The sequence below is a fragment of the Homarus americanus genome, unplaced genomic scaffold, assembly GCF_018991925.1.
Source record: "Homarus americanus isolate GMGI-L3 unplaced genomic scaffold, GMGI_Hamer_2.0 scaffold20670, whole genome shotgun sequence".
In the NCBI taxonomy this organism is placed as follows: domain Eukaryota; kingdom Metazoa; phylum Arthropoda; class Malacostraca; order Decapoda; family Nephropidae; genus Homarus; species Homarus americanus.
The window spans coordinates 1-23,122 of NW_024714136.1; the positions used below are offsets into that span (position 1 = coordinate 1).

Consider the following 23,122-nt stretch of genomic DNA (forward strand, 5'->3'; position numbering starts at 1 on the left):
CATTCTTGGACACAGTGGTGTAAAGGAGTTTGAGTGTGAGGAATGTGGGAAATGTTTCTCCCAGAAGAGTCATCTCAAGACACACATTCTTGGACACAGTGGTATAAAGGAGTTTGAATGTGAGGAATGTGGGAAACATTTTGCAGAAAAGAGTACACTCAAGAGACACATTCTTGGACACAGTGGAATAAAGGAGTTTGAGTGTGAGGAATGTGGGAAATGTTTCTCACGCAAGGGTGATCTCAAGAGACACATTCTTGGACACAGTGGTGTAAAGGAGTTTGAATGTGAGGAATGTGGGAAATGTTTCTCACGGAAGAGTCATCTCAAGACACACATTCTTGGACACAGTGGTATAAAGGAGTTTGAGTGTGAGGAATGTGGTAAATGTTTCTCACGCAAGGGTGATCTCAAGAGACACATTCTTGGACACAGTGGTGTAAAGGAGTTTGAGTGTGAGGAATGTGGGAAATGTTTCTCACGGAAGAGTCATCTCAAGGGACATATTCTTGGACACAGTGGTATAAAGGAGTTTGAGTGTGAGGAATGTGGGAAATGTTTCTCCCAGAAGAGTCATCTCAAGACACACATTCTTGGACACAGTGGTATAAAGGAGTTTGAGTGTGAGGAATGTGGGAAATGTTTCTCCCAGAAGAGTCATCTCAAGACACACATTCTTGGACACAGTGGTATAAAGGAGTTTGAATGTGAGGAATGTGGGAAATGTTTCTCACGGAAGGATGATCTCAAGAGACATATTCTTGGACACAGTGGTATAAAGGAGTTTGAATGTGAGGAATGTGGGAAATGTTTCTCCCTGAAGGGTAATCTCAAACGTCATAAACTTGTGCATGAAAAATACAGAATTCAATAAATGTTTGAATGACTTTAACAGAAGGTAAATGTGACACATAAACTTGAATACAGTGATATACATCAATATAAAACCACTTGAACAAACTCCATGAATGTAGCTGAAATAAAGACAAGTGACAAATGCCACTTTTATAGTTATTAAACACAAGTTATAATTATCTGCTTTTAAGATGTAAATTTCTTCTACCATGGCCTTAGTGTAGACATTTGGTGTTGGTTAAATATCACTAATAATAATTCTCCATTTTGTTTCATCAGCCTTTTTAATAATGTTATTTACAGTACAGTAGTAAGCAAAGGTTAAACTTATCATCTTTGTGCTTAAAATTTCATCTTTACTAGATAAGCTTTGTTGAACATTGATGAACTCTCATTTACTATAATTTGTGCATCAGTAGTTGTGTCAACTGTGTACGTCTGTCTTTATTTACACTTGACGTAAGTTTTGTTACAAGTACGTACATTAACACGGGTAGTAAATCATCTTGGTAAAGTAGTACAGTGGTGGTAGACCATTTGTTATAGTCAAGGTGTTGTCACTATCTCACGGAAACTCTTCAATCTCTGTTGAAATTGTACGTAAATATTTGATAAGTTTTGCTCAACTCTGACGAGATATTTTGATATTTTATCTTGACTAAAATGATTGGTAGTTTTGATTTATGTTTTAAATATATTCTTTCATCACTTACAGATATATGGTACCATTGTCTGGTAAATAATGGTTAGGGTTCATATATAGTACCTGGTGTTATGGGGCAGATGAACTTTAACACCTCTTAACTGTATATAATATCATGTTTAATATATTGTTCAGTTAGCATCTTGGACCTTAGTTAGGTAACTCTTCTTGGTTATATATAAATTCATCCTTGGGCAGTCATTTTCTTAAAGTAGCCAATGCTGAAATGTCAAACTCTGGGTTAAAATTAGTTGTTTGATCATGTCAAGCAGAAGACTTGTTTAAATTAACATACAGTATTTAGATATTTGCTGTTCTTATATACAACTTTTCCTAATAGTACTGGCATGTGTTTTTCTAACAATGGTGTTTTAAAAAATGATTGCTACAAGAATGTCATTAATTTTGTGCACCTGAATATATAGATTTATGTTAATACAGGCTGTCCCCAACTTACAACAGGGATAAGTTCCTGGACCCATAGTTTAGGTTAGGTTAAAGCCCATACAAAACAACAATAATATCCCATATATAATAAATAATGTAAATAAAGTGATGTTAAACAATATATAAGGATAAGAATAATGTAAAAAATGGGATTTTAATGACAAGTTTTTGTGGTGAATGTATTGGGATCCCGTTCATTAGTGCGGGTGATGGTAAGTCGGACGGTCGTAACTCGGGGACTGCCTGTATACACTTTATGTTTGCCCATGATGTGCCACAAACATTAATATCTTACAGAATGAGATATAAGTATTTAAACTATTGCTGAATATTTTATTACAACCCCAATATTGTAGAACATGTGTACAGTAATGGCTGGTCTTCAGATACTGTATGTGGATGTACTAAATTAATATTGCTGTAATTGCCCTAAAATTCATTATGAGTAAAGAAGCATTAAAATAATAAGTTTTGTATTTATGGAATTTAATGAGCAGAAGATTCCATGGCTGGTTTATATTTTGAGTTGAGAGCCAAATGTTAGATTGGTCTGGACGACGCCCGGGGAGGAGCCAAGGTAATATTTATGATAATTTACTGTTTTATGACCGTAATTATTGCTGGAAATGATTCTAGATAGAATATTATTAAATAACATGATGGCAAGGGTTGAAGGTGACTGCCAATAACTCATAGAGATGAGTATTTTGTATAAATTTGGGTCACTTGTATATTACATTATGTATACAGTGAACTGGAATCATAATATATTATTTATTGACATCATATCAATATTGTCTCCATATTACAAGTCCTACTGCGTCCCGAGAGACACGAGTGCCAGTGTATTACGTTGGTACTCGTGTCACGCAGAACACACTATAACTTGTGGTATGGAGACAATATTTATATGATTTAAGGACTGGGAGTTAGCACCACCAAAGAGTGGGTAGCATACAAGAATTAAATCTAAATTATTATGTATAAGTAGGAGGTGACATAGTGGTCAGTGACTCTTCCTGTGGTAGGAGGTCCCTGACAGTGGGACAGTCAAGGCAGTAGTGTTGAGGGAAGTTAGCATTGGGACAGTTACTGAGTTTACAGGAAGAGAAGTGCAGGCCATCTCCCACCTCAGATACTAACCTAATGCTAAAAAAGACAACATTATATCTGCTGACCATAAGTCCACTTCGACGATACTTGTGTGGACGAGGAAGAAAGTGATCATAGTTTTGGGTGGATATATCTTCAGCCAGTTCACTATGCCTGTGATGGATTGTAGGGAGAAGAGCGGCTTAACGTATTCCCTCTCAATAGGGTCATGTTGGGCTTATATTGAGGCCTAACAGATCATGGTTGGACAGTCAGAGTTTGGAGAATCAGTTATTGATTAATCTCTTTTTTTTTTCTTTTTACTTTTATCCTCTTCACCACTGAACGACTCGTTAGCTGCTTGGGAGATCAGTCACGTCTGCGTTACGCACTGTTGGCAAGTACTGGCCTTGAACTGGCTCCTGAATGTACCTGAACCTGCTCCAGTGTTGGTCAAGTCTGGTCTTGAAACAGCTCACACTCGGTGCCGTCACAACACTCTCTGGTAGATTGTTCCAAGAGTTTACAGCTCACACTCGGTGCCGTCACAACACTCTCTGGTAGATTGTTCCAAGAGTTTACAGCTCACACTCGGTGCCGTCACAACACTCTCTGGTAGATTGTTCCAAGAGTTTACAACCCTTACTCCGAAAAAGTTTGCCTTCACAGTTTTCTGGACTTGTGGCTTCTTCAATCTTGAGCTGTGACCCCTTGTGGGGCGAGCGTCCGCCAGCTCCAAGTAAGGACACTCGACTGAGTAGTGCCCCTTGAGATGCTTATTCACCTCAACTAGGTCCCCCCTTGCCCGTCTGTAGTATAAGCTAGACAAGTTCAGGCGCTCCAATCTCTCAGGGTAGCTGAGGTGCCATAGTGCAGGCACCAGTCTGGTGGCCCTCCTTTGAACATTTTCTCGGGGACCAGACGGGGTGACAGTACTCCAGATGGGGAAGCACTTCACTCCTGAAGATCGTCACGAGGGACGGACCGTCTAGATATCTGAACGACCTTCTTATAAGACCCAATAATTTATTTGCCTGATTTACCTTCTTCTCGCAATGGCCCGAGAACTTCAGCTCATTGTCAACATACACTCCTAGGTCCTTCTCACATTCAGTCTCAACTAGTGCAGTTTCTTCATCCCATTGGGACATATGATACGTCTCCTTACCGTTGGTACGCCCCAGGTGCATCCTCTTACACTTCGTGACATTGAATCTCAGCAGCCATTTCTTCGACCATTCTTGGAGCCCACAGAGGTCCTTCTGCAGCCCTTCACAGTCCGCTTGGTTCTTGATTTCGCGAAATAACTTGGCGTCATCGGCAAACATTTGTATGGAGGAGTGTACAACGTCAGGCATATCATTTATGAAACAAACAAATAACAGCGGGCCCAATACACTGTCCTGTGGTACCCCGCTTGTGACAGGTACGGATGATGATTTCCTGCCATTAATCACCACACACTGCTTGCGGTCATGTAGGAAGTCTACTATCTACACTAGGACATTTCCCCGAATTCCGTACCCTTGAGTTTAATTTTCAGCCCAGTACTTGCCAACAGTGCCTAACAGAGACGTGACCGATCGCCCAAGCGGCTAACGAGTCAATCATTTGGTGAAGAGGATGAGAGTAAGTCCTGGCCTCATGTCGCTTCCCATAACAGATTAGGGAAGGTTTTATGCTATTGTTACACTTTCTTGGATAAATTCTGGATAATATTATTCCTAATAAGTAAAAAAGTAAATTATTGACCTCCCGAACGGCTAGTAAGCAGATAAATGCTGAAAAATAAATCATTTTAAGCTTGGCATGACGAGGACGATACTCTATTGTTTAGTTATTTCACCATTTATCTGTTTATTTGCTAATCTGGCATTTAGTTCCGTATTTTATTAATTAATTATCACCTTAACTGTCCCGTGTTAGTACAGGAGGAACAGTAATTGGTAAATAACACTAAATAACACCACGTTTTATTCTCAGGCTGTGGGACTTGAACACAGGACAAAATGATGAACGCCTTACATTATTACCAAAAGATATTAATATATCTAACATTAATATACAATATAAAACTATTTTATTTTTTTATCGTAGTAAAGTTAATTTATCATAATATAAGTCATTAAATTAGTTTATTAACACACTAAGACCATTGCGGCATGTTGGTGATCAACAACCAAAACTATTGTAAACAAACACGAGTGAGGCAGAACTTCTTCCTATTATTATGGCTAATTATCACCTTATTAGTTATTGGATAATGACTAATTCAGGTAAGTGTGTTGATTATAATACTAGTAACATATTTTATAGAGTTTAATATAGGAGTGAGTTGTTTAATGGTTATAATGAACTGTTATGTGTTGGTCCGGGATGATAATGGCGTCGGTGCTAAGAATTTTACCTTCATATCCGTCGGAAATGAGTGGTGGAGTTATCACCCTTCCTCCATACAACCTAACCTAACCAACCAAAGAAACCTAACCTATGTATGTCCTTGTTAAGGTAATAACTAGACACAGTACAGTAAGTAACACAAACTTGATCACTTTATTTACCGTATAATATATACTTATAGATATATACTGGTATATTATATATATTGTATGTATATACTGGTATATACCCAGAATATTCACTTAATAGTTGTAAATTAATGGTGTAACCTTCCTGTGCACTCCAGGCAGTCGTGACGATTGTGTCAACTACCTGGTCATCATCTGTGTTTTGTAAAAAAAAATATAACCTGCCACAGACTACCTCAGGCTGATATAACCTGCCACAGACTACCCCAGGCTGCTATAACCTGCCACAGACTACCCCAGGCTGCTATAACCTGCCACAGACTACCCCAGGCTGCTATAACCTGCCACAGACTACCCCAGGCTGATATAACCTGCCACAGAACTGATGATGTAACACTGCGACAGACTACTGAATTTTGATATAGCCTGCTGCAATACCCCAGGCACAGTATTAACTTACCACACAGACAGACTACCCCAGGCTGATATAACCTGCCACAGACTACCCAGGCTGATATAACCTGCCACAGACTACCCCAGGCTGATATAACCTGCCACAGACTACCCCAGGCTGATATAACCTGCCACAGACTACCCCAGGCTGATATATCCTGTCCCACTGGCTCACCGACCCATCGGCAATATGCCCAAACTCCCGATAGGCCAGTCCGTCACTGGGTGACGATGTGTCATAAACCCTCATTAGCTGTAATTAAACCTTTGTAATTACGTTTAGAATATTTTCATTTTACACAAGTTGATTTACTCACTTGTAGTTTTCATTTATAAATTGTACTTTTTATAACAATATTATCTAAGGCAAAATATTTTGTTTCAGATACTGTGATGTCACATCTCAAGACCAAGTGTAACTAAGAAGAAGTTCACAATGTCAAGCAGAGATAAAAAGTTCTCCTGTGAGGAATGTGGCAAACAGTTTTGTTTAAAGTCTACTCTTCAGACACATTTACTTATACACAATGGTATGAAGGAGTTTGAATGTGAGGAATGTGGGAAACATTTATCATCTAAGAGTACTCTCAAGAAACACATTCTTGGACACAGTGGAATAAAGAAGTTTGACTGTGAGAAATGTGGAAAACGTTTTGCACAAAAGAGTACTCTCAAGAGACACATTCTTGGACATAGTGGAATAAAAAAGTTTCAATGTGAGGAATGTTGGAAATGTTTCTCACAGAAGAGTCATCTTAAGAGACACATTCTTGGACACAGTGGTATAAAGGAGTTTGAATGTGAGGAATGCAAGAAATGTTTCTCACGCAAGAATCATCTCAACAGACACATTCTTGGACACAGTGGTATAAAGGAGTTTGAATGTGAGGAATGTGGGAAATGTTTCTCGAGCAAGAATCATCTCAACAGACACATTCTTGGACACAGTGGTATAAAGGAGTTTGAATGTGAGGAATCTGGGAAATGTTTCTCACACAAGAGTGATCTCAAGGGACACATTCTTGGACACAGTGGTACAAAGGAGTTTGAATGTGAGGAATGTGGGAAATGTTTCTCGCGCAAGAGTGCTCACAAGAGACACATTCTTGGACACAGTGGTATAAAGGAGTTTGAATGTGCGGAATGTGGGAAACATTTTGCAGAAAAGGGTCATCTCACTACACACATTCTTGTACACAGTGGTATAAAGGAGTTTGAATGTTCTTGAGGTATAAAGGAGTTTGAATGTGAGGAATGTGGGAAATGTTTCTCACGCAAGAGTGCTCTCAAGAGACACATTCTTGGACACAGTGGTATAAAGGAGTTTGAATGTGAGGAATGTGGGAAATGTTTCTCACGGAAGAGTAATCTCACTACACACATTCTTGGACACAGAGGTATAAAGAAGTTTGAATGTGAGGAATGTGGGAAATGTTTCTTACAAAAGGTTAATCTCAAGAGACACATTCTTGGACACTGTGGTATAAAGGAGTTTGAATGTGAAGAATGTGGGAAATGTTTCTCACGCAAGGGTCATCTCAAATGTCATAAACTTGTGCATGAAAAAAACAGAATTCAATAAATGTTTGAGTGACTTTAACAGAAGGTAAATGTGCCACATAAACTTGAATACAGTGATATACATCAATATAAAACCACTTGAACAAACTCTATGAATGTAGCAGAAATAAAGACAAGTGACAAATGCCACTTTTATAGATATCAAACACAAGTTATAATTATTTGCTTTTAAGATGTAAATTTCTTCTACCATGGCCTTAGTGTATACATTTGGTGTTGGTTAAATATCACTCATAATAATTCTCCATTTTGTTTCATCAGCCTTTTAAATGTTATTTACAGTACAGTAGTAAGCAAAGGTAAAACTTATCATCTTTGTGCTTAAAATTTCATCTTCACTAGATAAGCTTTGTTGAACATTGATGAACTCTCATTTACTATAATTTGTGCATCAGTAGTTGTGTCAACTGTGTATGTCTGTCTTTATTTACACTTGACGTAAGTTTTGTTACAAGTACGTACATTAACACGGGTAGTAAATCATCTTGGTAAAGTAGTACAGTGGTGGTAGACCATTTGTTATAGTCAAGGTGTTGTCACTATCTCACGGAAACTCTTCAATCTCTGTTGAAATTGTACGTAAATATTTGATAAGTTTTGCTCAACTCTGACGAGATATTTTGATAAGACTAAAATGGTTGGTAGTTTTGATTCATGTTTTAAATATATTCTTTCATCACTTACAGATATATGGTACCATTGTCTGGTAAATAATGGTTAGGGTTCATATATAGTACCTGGTGTTATGGGGCAGATGAACTTTAACACCTCTTAACTGTATATAATATCATGCTTAATATATTGTTCAGTTAGCATCTTGGACCTTAGTTAGGTAACTCTTCTTGGTTATATATAAATTCATCCTGGAACAGTCATTTTCTTATAGTAGCCAATGCTGAAATGTCAAACTCTGGGTTAAAATTAGTTGTTTGATCATGTCAAGCAGAAGACTTGTTTAAATTAACATACAGTATTTAGATATTTGCTGTTCTTATATACAACTTTTCCTAATAGTACTGGCATGTGTTTATCTAGCAATGGTGTTTTAAAAAATGATTGCTACAAGAATGTCATTAATTTTGTGCACCTGAATATATAGTTTTATGTTAATACAGGCTGTCCCCAACTTACAACAGGGATAATTCCTGGACCCATAGTTTAGGTTAGGTTAAAGCCCATACAAAACAACAATAATATCCCATATATAACAAATAATGTAAATAAAGTGATGTTAAACAATATATAAGGATAAGAATAATGTAAAAAATGGGATTTTAATGACAAGTTTTTGTGGTGAATGTATTGGGATCCCGTTCATAAGTGCGGGTGATGGTAAGTCGGACGGTCGTAACTCGGGGACTGCCTGTATACACTTTATGTTTGGCCATGATGTGCCACAAACATTAATATCTTACAGAATGAGATATAAGTATTTAAACTATTGCTGAATATTTTATTACAACCCCAATATTGTAGAACAAGTGTACAGTAATGGCTGGTCTTCAGATACTGTATGTGGATGTACTAAATTAATATTGCTGTAATTGCCCTAAAATTCATTATGAGTAAAGAAGCATTAAAATAATAAGTTTTGTATTTATGGAATTTAATGAGCGGAAGATTCCATGGCTGGTTTATATTTTGAGTTGAGAGCCAAATGTTAGATTGGTCTGGACGACACCCGGGGAGGAGCCAAGGTAATATTTATGATCCCTATATTATACCGACAAAATGTAAATAAAGTAGATAGTTAAACAATATATAAGGATAAAAATAATGTAAAAAATGGGATTTTAATTACAAGTTTTTGTGGTGAATGTATTGGGATCCCGTTCATAAGTGCGGGTGATGGTAAGTCGGACGGTCGTAACTCGGGGACTGCCTGTATACACTTTATGTTTGGCCATGATGTGCACAAACATTAATATCTTACAGAATGAGATATAAGTATTTAAACTATTGCTGAATATTTTATTACAACCCCAATATTGTAGAACAAGTGTACAGTAATGGCTGGTCTTCAGATACTGTATGTGGATGTACTAAATTAATATTGCTGTAATTGCCCTAAAATTCATTATGAGTAAAGAAGCATTAAATAATAAGTTTTGTATTTATGGAATTTAATGAGCAGAAGATTCCATGGCTGGTTTATATTTTGAGTTGAGAGCCAAATGTTAGATTGGTCTGGACGACGCCCGGGGAGGAGCCAAGGTAATATTTATGATAATTTACTGTTTTATGACCGTAATTAATGCTGGAAATGATTCTAGATAGAATATTATTAAACAACATGATGGCAAGGGTTGAAGGTGACTGCCAATAACTCATAGAGATGAGTATTTTGTATAAATTTGGGTCACTTGTATATTACATTGTGTATACAGTAACTGGAATCATAATATATTATTTATTGACATCATATCAATATTGTCTCCATATTACAAGTCCTACTGCGTCCCGAGAGACACGGGTACCAGTGTATTACATTGGTACTCGTGTCATGCAGAACACACTATAACTTGTGGTATGGAGACAATATTTATATGATTTAAGGACTGGGAGTTAGCACCACCAAAGAGTGGGTAGCATACAAGAATTAAATCTAAATTATTATGTATAAGTAGGAGGTGACATAGTGGTCAGTGACTCTTCCTGTGGTAGGAGGTCCCTGACAGTGGGACAGTCAAGGCAGTAGTGTTGAGGGAAGTTAGCATTGGGACAGTTACTGAGTTTACAGGAAGAGAAGTGCAGGCCATCTCCCACCTCAGATACTAACCTAATGCTAAAAGAGACAACATTATATCTGCTGACCATAAGTCCACGTCGACGATACTTGTGTGGACGAGGAAGAAAGTGATCATAGTTTTGGGTGGATATATCTTCAGCCACTTCACTATGCCTGTGATGGATTGTAGGGAGAAGAGCGGCTTAACGTATTCCCTCTCAATAGGGTCATGTTGGGCTTATATTGAGGCCTAACAGATCATGGTTGGACAGTCAGAGTTTGGAGAATCAGTTATTGATTAATCTCTTTTTTTTTCTTTTTACTTTTATCCTCTTCACCACTGAACGACTCGTTAGCTGCTTGGGAGATCGGTCACGTCTGCGTTACGCACTGTTGGGAAGTACTGGCCTTGAACTGGCTCCTGAATGTACCTGAACCTGCTCCAGTGTTGGTCAAGTCTGGTCTTGAAACAGCTCACACTCGGTGCCGTCACAACACTCTGGTAGATTGTTCCAAGAATTCACAACTCTCACTCCGAAAAAGTTTGCCCTCACAGTTTTCTGGACTTGTGGCTTCTTCAACCTTGAGCTGTGACCCCTTGTGGGGCGAGCGTCTGCCAGCTCCAGGTAAGGACACTCGACTGAGTAGTGCCCCTTGAGATGCTTATTCACCTCAGTTAGTTCCCCACTTGCCCGTCTGTAGTATAAGTTAGACAAGTTCAGGCGCTCCAATCTCTCAGGGTAGCTGATGAGTCGTAGTGCAGGCCCCAGTCTGGTGGCCCTCCTTTGAACATTTTCTCGGGGATCAGACGGGTTGAGAGTACTCCAAATGGGGAAGCACTTCACTCTTCAAGATCGTTATGAGGGACGGACCATCTAGATGTCTGAACGACCTTCTTATAAGACATAATAATTTATTTGCCTGATTTACCTTCTTCTCACAATGGCCCGAGAACTTCAGCTCATTGTCAACATACAAACCTAGGTCCTTCTCACACACAGTCTCACCTAGTGCAGTTTCTTCATCCCGTTGGGACATATGACACGCCTCCTTACCGTTGGCACGCCCCAGGTGCATCCTCTTACACTTCGTGACATTGAATCTCGGCAGCCATTTCTTCGACCATTCTTGGAGCCCACAGAGGTCCTTCTGCAGCTCTTCACAGTCCGCTTGGTTCTTGATTTCGCGAAATAACTCGGCGTCATCGGTAAACATTTGTATGGAGGAGTGTACAACGTCAGGCATGTCATTTATGAAACAAACAAACAACAGCGGGCCCAATACACTGTCCTGTGGTACCCCGCTTGTGACAGGTACGGATGATGATTTCGTGCCATTAATCACCACACACTGCTTGCGGTCATGTAGAAAGTCTACTATCCACGCTAGGACTTGCCAACAGTGCCTAACAGAGACGTGACCGATCGCCCAAGCGGCTAACGAGTCAATCATTTGGTGAAGAGGATGAGAGTAAGTACCAGTAAGTCCTGGCCTCATGTCGCTTCCCATAACAGATTAGGGAAGGTTTTATGCTATTGTTACACTTTCCTGGATAAATTCTGGATAATACTATTCCTAATAAGTAAAAAAGTAAATTATTGACCTCCCGAACGGCTAGTAAGCAGATAAATGCTGAAAAATAAATCATTTTAAGCTTGGCATGATGTGTTATTGATAGACGTCGCTTATACAACAAAACCAAGACGAGGACGATACTCTATTGTTTAGTTATTTCACCATTTATCTGTTTATTTGCTATTCTGGCATTTAGTTCCGTATTTTATTAATCAATTATCACCTTAACTGTCCCGTGTTAGTACAGGAGGAACAGTAATTGGTAAAAAACACTAAATAACACCACGTTTTATTCTCAGGCTGTGGGACTTGAACACAGGACAAAATGATGAACGCCTTACATTATTACCAAAAGATATTAATATATCTAACATTAATATACAATATAAAACTATTTTATTTTTTTATCGTAGTAAAGTTAATTTATCATAATATAAGTCATTAAATTAGTTTATTAACACACTAAGACCATTGCGGCATGTTGGTGATCAACAACCAAAACTATTGTAAACAAACACGAGTGAGGCAGAACTTCTTCCTATTATTATGGCTAATTATCACCTTATTAGTTATTGGATAATGACTAATTCAGGTAAGTGTGTTGATTATAATACTAGTAACATATTTTATAGAGTTTAATATAGGAGTGAGTTGTTTAATGGTTATAATGAACTGTTATGTGTTGGTCCGGGATGATAATGGCGTCGGTGCTAAGAATTTTACCTTCATATCCGTCGGAAATGAGTGGTGGAGTTATCACCCTTCCTCCATACAACCTAACCTAACCAACCAAAGAAACCTAACCTATGTATGTCCTTGTTAAGGTAATAACTAGACACAGTACAGTAAGTAACACAAACTTGATCACTTTATTTACCGTATAATATATACTTATAGATATATACTGGTATATTATATATATTGTATGTATATACTGGTGTATACCCAGAATATTCACTTAATAGTTGTAAATTAATGGTGTAACCTTCCTGTGCACTCCAGGCAGTCGTGACGATTGAGTCAACTACCTGGTCATCATCTGTGTTTTCTAAAAAAAAATATAACCTGCCACAGACTACCTCAGGCTGATATAACCTGCCACAGACTACCCCAGGCTGATATAACCTTCCACAGACTACCCCAGGCTGATATAACCTGCCACAGACTACCCCAGGCTGATATAACCTGCCACAGACTACCCCAGGCTGATATAACCTGCCACAGACTACCCCAGGTATAACCTGCCACAGACTACCCCAGGCTGATATAACCTGCCACAGACTACCCCAGGCTGTTATAACTTGCCCACTGGCTCACCGACCCATCGGCAATATGCCCAAACTCCCGATAGGCCAGTCCGTCACTGGGTGACGATGTGTCATAAACCCTCATTAGCTGTAATTAAACCTTTGTAATTACTTTTAGAATATTTTCATTTTACACAAGTTGATTTAGTCACTTGTAGTTTTCATTTATAAATTGTAATTTTTATAAAAATATTATCTAAGGCAAAATATTTTGTTTCAGATACTGTGATGTCACATCTCAAGACCAAGTGTAACTAAGTAGAAGTTCACAATGTCAAGCAGAGATAAAAAGTTCTCCTGTGAGGAATGTGGCAAACAGTTTTGTTTAAAGTCTACTCTTCAGACACATTTACTTGTACACAATGGTGTGAAGGAGTTTGAATGTGAGGAATGTGGGAAACATTTATCATCTAAGAGTACTCTCAAGAAACACATTCTTGGACATAGTGGAATAAAAAAGTTTCAATGTGAGGAATGTTGGAAATGTTTCTCACAGAAGAGTCATCTTAAGAGACACATTCTTGGACACAGTGGTATAAAGGAGTTTGAATGTGAGGAATGCAAGAAATGTTTCTCACAGAAGAGTGATCTCAAGAGACATATTCTTGGACACAGTGGTATAAAGGAGTTTGAATGTGAGGAATGTGGGAAATGTTTCTCAAGCAAGAATCATCTCAACACACACATTCTTGGGCACAGTGGTATAAAGGAGTTTGAATGTGACGAATGTGGAAAATGTTTCTCACACAAGAGTGCTCTCAAGAGACATAATCTTGGACACAGTGGTATAAAGGAGTTTGAATGTGCAGAATGTGGGAAACATTTTGCAGAAAAGGGTAATCTCAAGGGACACATTCTTGGACACAGTGGTATAAAGGAGTTTGAATGTGAGGAATGTGGGAAATGTTTCTCACGCAAGAGTGCTCTCAAGAGACACATTCTTGGACACAGTGGTATAAAGGAGTTTGAATGTGAGGAATGTGGGAAATGTTTCTTACGCAAGGGTGATCTCAAGGGACACATTCTTGGACACTATGGTATAAAGGAGTTTGAATGTGAGGAATGTGGGAAATGTTTCTCACGCAAGAGTGATCTCAAGGGACATATTCTTGTACACAGTGGTATAAAGGAGTTTGAATGTGAGGAATGTGGGAAATGTTTCTCACGGAAGAGTAATCTCACTACACACATTCTTGTACACAGTGGTATAAAGGAGTTTGAATGTGAAGAATGTGGGAAATGTTTCTCACGCAAGGATCATCTCAAATGTCATAAACTTGTGCATGAAAAAAACAGAATTCAATAAATGTTTGAATGACTTTAACAGAAGGTAAATGTGCCACATAAACTTGAATACAGTGATATACATCAATATAAAACCACTTGAACAAACTCTATGAATGTAGCAGAAATAAAGACAAGTGACAAATGCCACTTTTATAGATATCAAACACAAGTTATAATTATCTGCTTTTAAGATGTAAATTTCTTCTACCATGGCCTTAGTGTATACATTTGGTGTTGGTTAAATATCACTCATAATAATTCTCCATTTTGTTTCATCAGCCTTTTTAATAATGTTATTTACAGTACAGTAGTAAGCAAATGTAAAACTTATCATCTTTGTGCTTAAAATTTCATCTTCACTAGATAAGCTTTGTTGAACATTGATGAACTCTCATTTACTATAATTTGTGCATCAGTAGTTATGTCAACTATGTACGTCTGTCTTTATTTACACTTGACGTAAGTTTTGTTACAAGTACGTACATTAACACGGGTAGTAAATCATCTTGGTAAAGTAGTACAGTGGTGGTAGACCATTTGTTATAGTCAAGGTGTTGTCACTATCTCACGGAAACTCTTCAATCTCTGTTGAAATTGTACGTAAATATTTGATAAGTTTTGCTCAACTCTGACGAGATATTTTGATATTTTATCTTGACTAAAATGGTTGGTAGTTTTGATTCATGTTTTAAATATATTCTTTCATCACTTACAGATATATGGTACCATTGTCTGGTAAATAATGGTTAGGGTTCATATATAGTACCTGGTGTTATGGGGCAGATGAACTTTAACACCTCTTAACTGTATATAATATCATGTTTAATATATTGTTCAGTTAGCATCTTGGACCTTAGTTAGGTAACTCTTCTTGGTTATATATAAATTCATCCTTGGAACAGTCATTTTCTTATAGTAGCCAATGCTGAAATGTCAAACTCTGGGTTAAAATTAGTTGTTTGATCATGTCAAGCAGAAGACTTGTTTAAATTAACATACAGTATTTAGATATTTGCTGTTCTTATATACAACTTTTCCTAATAGTACTGGCATGTGTTTATCTAGCAATGGTGTTTTAAAAAATGATTGCTACAAGAATGTCATTAATTTTGTGCACCTGAATATATAGTTTTATGTTAATACAGGCTGTCCCCAACTTACAACAGGGATACATTCCTGGACCCATAGTTTAGGTTAGGTTAAAGCCCATACAAAACAACAATAATATCCCATATATAACAAATAATGTAAATAAAGTGATGTTAAACAATATATAAGGATAAAAATAATGTAAAAAATGGGATTTTAATTACAAGTTTTTGTGGTGAATGTATTGGGATCCCGTTCATAAGTGCGGGTGATGGTAAGTCGGACGGTCGTAACTCGGGGACTGCCTGTATACACTTTATGTTTGGCCATGATGTGCCACAAACATTAATATCTTACAGAATGAGATATAAGTATTTAAACTATTGCTGAATATTTTATTACAACCCCAATATTGTAGAACAAGTGTACAGTAATGGCTGGTCTTCAGATACTGTATGTGGATGTACTAAATTAATATTGCTGTAATTGCCCTAAAATTCATTATGAGTAAAGAAGCATTTAAATAATAAGTTTTGTATTTATGGAATTTAATGAGCAGAAGATTCCATGGCTGGTTTATATTTTGATTTGAGAGCCAAATGTTAGATTGGTCTGGACGACGCCCGGGGAGGAGCCAAGGTAATATTTATGATAATTTACTGTTTTATGACCGTAATTAATGCTGGAAATGATTCTAGATAGAATATTATTAAACAACATGATGGCAAGGGTTGAAGGTGACTGCCAATAACTCATAGAGATGAGTATTTTGTATAAATTTGGGTCACTTGTATATTACATTGTGTATACAGTGAACTGGAATCATAATATATTATTTATTGACATCATATTTATATTGTCTCCATATTACAAGTCCTACTGCGTCCCGAGAGACACGGGTACCAGTGTATTACATTGGTACTCGTGTCATGCAGAACACACTATAACTTGTGGTATGGAGACAATATTTATATGATTTAAGGACTGGGAGTTAGCACCACCAAAGAGTGGGTAGCATACAAGAATTAAATCTAAATTATTATGTATAAGTAGGAGGTGACATAGTGGTCAGTGACTCTTCCTGTGGTAGGAGGTCCCTGACAGTGGGACAGTCAAGGCAGTAGTGTTGAGGGAAGTTAGCATTGGGACAGTTACTGAGTTTACAGGAAGAGAAGTGCAGGCCATCTCCCACCTCAGATACTAACCTAATGCTAAAAGAGACAACATTATATCTGCTGACCATAAGTCCACGTCGACGATACTTGTGTGGACGAGGAAGAAAGTGATCATAGTTTTGGGTGGATATATCTTCAGCCACTTCACTATGCCTGTGATGGATTGTAGGGAGAAGAGCGGCTTAACGTATTCCCTCTCAATAGGGTCATGTTGGGCTTATATTGAGGCCTAACAGATCATGGTTGGACAGTCAGAGTTTGGAGAATCAGTTATTGATTAATCTCTTTTTTTTTCTTTTTACTTTTATCCTCTTCACCACTGAACGACTCGTTAGCTGCTTGGGAGATCGGTCACGTCTGCGTTACGCACTGTTGGGAAGTACTGGCCTTGAACTGGCTCCTGAATGTACCTGAACCTGCTCCAGTGTTGGTCAAGTCTGGTCTTGAAACAGCTCACACTCGGTGCCGTCACAACACTCTGGTAGATTGTTCCAAGAATTCACAACTCTCACTCCGAAAAAGTTTGCCCTCACAGTTTTCTGGACTTGTGGCTTCTTCAACCTTGAGCTGTGACCCCTTGTGGGGCGAGCGTCTGCCAGCTCCAGGTAAGGACACTCGACTGAGTAGTGCCCCTTGAGATGCTTATTCACCTCAGTTAGTTCCCCACTTGCCCGTCTGTAGTATAAGCTAGACAAGTTCAGGCGCTCCAATCTCTCAGGGTAGCTGATGAGTCGTAGTGCAGGCCCCAGTCTGGTGGCCCTCCTTTGAACATTTTCTCGGGGATCAGACGGGTTGAGAGTACTCCAAATGGGGAAGCACTTCACTCTTCAAGATCGTTATGAGGGACGGACCATCTAGATGTCTGAACGACCTTCTTATAAGACATAATAATTTATTTGCCTGATTTACCTTCTTCTCACAATGGCCCGAGAACTTCAGCTCATTGTCAACATACAAACCTAGGTCCTTCTCACATTCAGTCTCACCTAGTGCAGTTTCTTCATCCCGTTGGGACATATGATACGCCTCCTTACCGTTGGCACGCCCCAGGTGCATCCTCTTACACTTCGTGACATTGAATCTCGGCAGCCATTTCTTCGACCATTCTTGGAGCCCACAGAGGTCCTTCTGCAGCTCTTCACAGTCCGCTTGGTTCTTGATTTCGCGAAATAACTCGGCGTCATCGGTAAACATTTGTATGGAGGAGTGTACAACGTCAGGCATGTCATTTATGAAACAAACAAACAACAGCGGGCCCAATACACTGTCCTGTGGTACCCCGCTTGTGACAGGTACGGATGATGATTTCGTGCCATTAATCACCACACACTGCTTGCGGTCATGTAGAAAGTCTACTATCCACGGACATTTCCCCGAATTCCGTACCCTTGAGTTTAATTTTCAACCCAGTACTTGCCAACAGTGCCTAACAGAGACGTGACCGATCGCCCAAGCGGCTAACGAGTCAATCATTTGGTGAAGAGGATGAAAGTAAGTACCAGTAAGTCCTGGCCTCATGTCGCTTCCCATAACAGATTAGGGAAGGTTTTATGCTATTGTTACACTTTCCTGGATAAATTCTGGATAATACTATTCCTAATAAGTAAAAAAGTAAATTATTGACCTCCCGAACGGCTAGTAAGCAGATAAATGCTGAAAAATAAATCATTTTAAGCTTGGCATGATGTGTTATTGATAGACGTCGCTTATACAACAAAACCAAGACGAGGACGATACTCTATTGTTTAGTTATTTCACCATTTATCTGTTTATTTGCTATTCTGGCATTTAGTTCCGTATTTTATTAATCAATTATCACCTTAACTGTCCCGTGTTAGTACAGGAGGAACAGTAATTGGTAAAAAACACTAAATAACACCACGTTTTATTCTCAGGCTGTGGGACTTGAACACAGGACAAAATGATGAACGCCTTACATTATTACCAAAAGATATTAATATATCTAACATTAATATACAATATAAAACTATTTTATTTTTTTATCGTAGTAAAGTTAATTTATCATAATATAAGTCATTAAATTAGTTTATTAACACACTAAGACCATTGCGGCATGTTGGTGATCAACAACCAAAACTATTGTAAACAAACACGAGTGAGGCAGAACTTCTTCCTATTATTATGGCTAATTATCACCTTATTAGTTATTGGATAATGACTAATTCAGGTAAGTGTGTTGATTATAATACTAGTAACATATTTTATAGAGTTTAATATAGGAGTGAGTTGTTTAATGGTTATAATGAACTGTTATGTGTTGGTCCGGGATGATAATGGCGTCGGTGCTAAGAATTTTACCTTCATATCCGTCGGAAATGAGTGGTGGAGTTATCACCCTTCCTCCATACAACCTAACCTAACCAACCAAAGAAACCTAACCTATGTATGTCCTTGTTAAGGTAATAACTAGACACAGTACAGTAAGTAACACAAACTTGATCACTTTATTTACCGTATAATATATATATATATATATATATATATATATATATATATATATATATATATATATATATATATATATACTGGTATATTATATATATTGTACGTATATACTGGTGTATACCCAGAATATTCACTTAATAGTTGTAAATTAATGGTGTAACCTTCCTGTGCACTCCAGGCAGTCGTGACGATTGAGTCAACTACCTGGTCATCTGTGTTTTCAAAAAAAATATATAACCTGCCACAGACTACCCCAGGCTGATATAACCTGCCACAGACTACCTCAGGCTGATATAACCTGCCACAGACTACCTCAGGCTGATATAACCTGCCACAGACTACCCCAGGCTGATATAACCTGCCACAGATTACCCCAGGCTGATATAACCTGCCACAGACTACCCCACGCAGATATAACCTGCCACAGACTACCCCAGGCTGATATAACCTGCCACAGACTACCCCAGGCTGATATAACCTGCCACAGACTACCCCAGGCTGTTATAACACACTGACTGACAACTTGTGCAGAAAAAGGTAAGAATTTAGTCATGTGTGTAATTATGGTGTTGAGGGATAACATTTGTGATATTATTCAAGTAAATATTCCATAAGAAGAGCTGTAGATCACTTGACTTAACCTCTTGAGTACAATTACCTTTGGCCCGACCCAACACCAGACACTGTAGCAAGAGAGACCGCACCACCTCCCCACCTGACACTGTACAGTACTGGGGCTATAGATTATTAGAACACCCGAGATGTATTTGAATTAGGAGTGTACAATATGAATACAGTACCATTATTTCCCCATAGATTCTACTGCTATAAAGATCATCAGGTGCACCATGCTAAATACTGATAGTCACCAAAATGTTGGATGTTGTCCAGTCTTTGTTCACTAAGATGTATCTAAGACCGACTGGCCCACTGGCTCACCGACCCATCGGCAATATGCCCAAACTCCCGATGGGCCAGTCCGTCACTGGGTGACGATGTGTCATAAACCCTCATTAGCTGTAATTAAACCTTTGTAATTACTTTTAGAATATTTTCATTTTACACAAGTTGATTTAGTCACTTGTAGTTTTCATTTATAAATTGTAATTTTTATAAAAATATTATCTAAGGCAAAATATTTTGTTTCAGATACTGTGATGTCACATCTCAAGACCAAGTGTAACTAAGTAGAAGTTCACAATGTCAAGCAGAGATAAAAAGTTCTCCTGTGAGGAATGTGGCAAACAGTTTTGTTTAAAGTCTACTCTTCAGACACATTTACTTGTACACAATGGTATGAAGGAGTTTGATTGTGAGGAATGTGGGAAACATTTGTCCTCTAAGAGTACTCTCAAGAGACACATTCTTGGACACAGTGGTATAAAGGAGTTTGAATGTGAGGAATGTAGAAAATGTTTCTCAGAGAAGGGTAATCTCAAGAAACACATTCGTGGACACAGTGGTATAAAGGAGTTTGAATGTGAGGAATGTGGGAAATGTTTCTCACAGAAGAATGATCTCAAGAGACACATTCTTGGACACAGTGGTATAAAGGAGTTTGAATGTGAGGAATGTGGGAAATGTTTTTCACGCAAGAGTCATCTCAAGAGACATATTCTTGGACACAGTGGTATAAAGGAGTTTGAATGTGAGGAATGTGGGAAATGTTTCTCACGCAAGAGTCATCTCAAGAGACATATTCTTGGACACAGTGGTATAAAGGAGTTTGAATGTGAGGAATGTGGAAAATGTTTCTCACAGAAGAGTACTCTCAAGACACACATTCTTGGACACAGCTGTATAAAGGAGTTTGAATGTGAGGAATGTGGGAAATGTTTCTCACAGAAGAGTACTCTCAAGACACACATTCTTGGACACAGTGGTATAAAGGAGTTTGAATGTGAGGAATGTTTGAAATGTTTCTCAAGCAAGGGTCCTCTCAAGAGACATATTCTTGGACACAGTGGTATAAAGGAGTTTGAATGTGAGGAATGTGGGAAATGTTTCTCACAGAAGAGTGATCTCAAGAGACACATTCTTGGACACAGTGGTATAAAGGAGTTTGAATGTAAGGAATGTGGGAAACATTTTGCAGAAAAGGGTAATCTCAAGAAACACATTCGTGGACACAGTGGTATAAAGGAGTTTGAATGTGAGGAATGTGGGAAATGTTTCTCACAGAAGCAGAATCTCAAGAGACACATTCTTGGACACAGTGGTATAAAGAAGTTTGAATGTGAGGAATGTGGGAAATGTTTCTCACAGAAGAGTGATCTCAAGAGACACATTCTTGGACACAGTGCTATAAAGGAGTTTGAATGTGAGGAATGTGGAAAACATTTTGCAGAAAAGGGCACTCTCAACAGACACATTCTTGGACACAGTCGAATAAAGAAGTTTGAATGTGAGGAATGTGGGAAATGTTTCTCACAGAAGAGTACTCTCAAGAGACACATTCTTGGACACAATGGTATAAAGAAGTTTGAATGTGAGGAATGTGGAAAATGTTTCTCACGCAAGAGTGGTCTCAAGGGACATATTCTTGTAAACAGTGGTATAAAGGAGTTTGAATGTGAGGAATGTGGAAAATGTTTCTCCCTGAAGGGTCATCTCAAACATCATAAACTTGTGCATGAAAAAAACAGAATTCAATAAATGTTTGAATGACTTTAACAGAAGGTAAATGTGCCACATAAACTTGAATACAGTGATATACATCAATATAAAACCACTTGAAGAAACTCTATGAATGTAGCAGAAATAAAAACAAGTGACAAATGCCACTTTTATAGATATCAAACACAAGTTATAATTATCTGCTTTTAAGATGTAAATTTCTTCTACCATGGCCTTAGTGTATACATTTGGTGTTGGTTAAACATCACTCATAATAATTCTCCATTTTGTTTCATCAGCCTTTTTAATAATGTTATTTACAGTACAGTAGTAAGCAAATGTAAAACTTATCATCTTTGTGCTTAAAATTTCATCTTCACTAGATAAGCTTTGTTGAACATTGATGAACTCTCATTTACTATAATTTGTGCATCAGTAGTTATGTCAACTATGTACGTCTGTCTTTATTTACACTTGACGTAAGTTTTGTTACAAGTACGTACATTAACACGGGTAGTAAATCATCTTGGTAAAGTAGTACAGTGGTGGTAGACCATTTGTTATAGTCAAGGTGTTGTCACTATCTCACGGAAACTCTTCAATCTCTGTTGAAATTGTACGTAAATATTTGATAAGTTTTGCTCAATTCTGACGATATATTTTGATATTTTATCTTGACTAAAATGGTTGGTAGTTTTGATTCATGTTTTAAATATATTCTTTCATCACTTAAAGATATATGATATATGGTACCATTGTCTGGTAAATAATGGTTAGGGTTCATATATAGTAGCTGGTGTTATGGGGCAGATGAACTTTAACACCTCTTAACTGTATATAATATCATGTTTAATATATTGTTCAGTTAGCATCTTGGACCTTAGTTAGGTAACTCTTCTTGGTTATATATAAATTCATCCTTGGACAGTCATTTTCTTATAGTAGCCAATGCTGAAATGTCAAACTCTGGGTTAAAATTAGTTGTTTGATCATGTCAAGCAGAAGACTTGTTTAAATTAACATACAGTATTTAGATATTTGCTGTTCTTATATACAACTTTTCCTAATAGTACTGGCATGTGTTTATCTAGCAATGGTGTTTTAAAAAATGATTGCTACAAGAATGTCATTAATTTTGTGCACCTGAATATATAGTTTTATGTTAATACAGGCTGTCCCCAACTTACAACAGGGATAAGTTCCTGGACCCATAGTTTAGG

The 23,122-nt window shown here is 37.8% G+C and overlaps 1 protein-coding gene across 1 annotated transcript; it reads left to right on the forward strand.

Moving 5' to 3' along the window:
- Nucleotides 1–6,535: 6,535 nt before the first annotated feature.
- LOC121875879 (oocyte zinc finger protein XlCOF15-like) lies at nucleotides 6,536–14,140 on the forward strand (the record flags this gene model as incomplete). The annotated part of the gene is made up of 2 exons (XM_042380609.1): nucleotides 6,536–6,760; nucleotides 13,703–14,140. Coding segments are annotated over 2 exons (663 nt in total), but the record flags the coding sequence as incomplete, so codon positions are not given.
- Nucleotides 14,141–23,122: the final 8,982 nt, after the last annotated feature.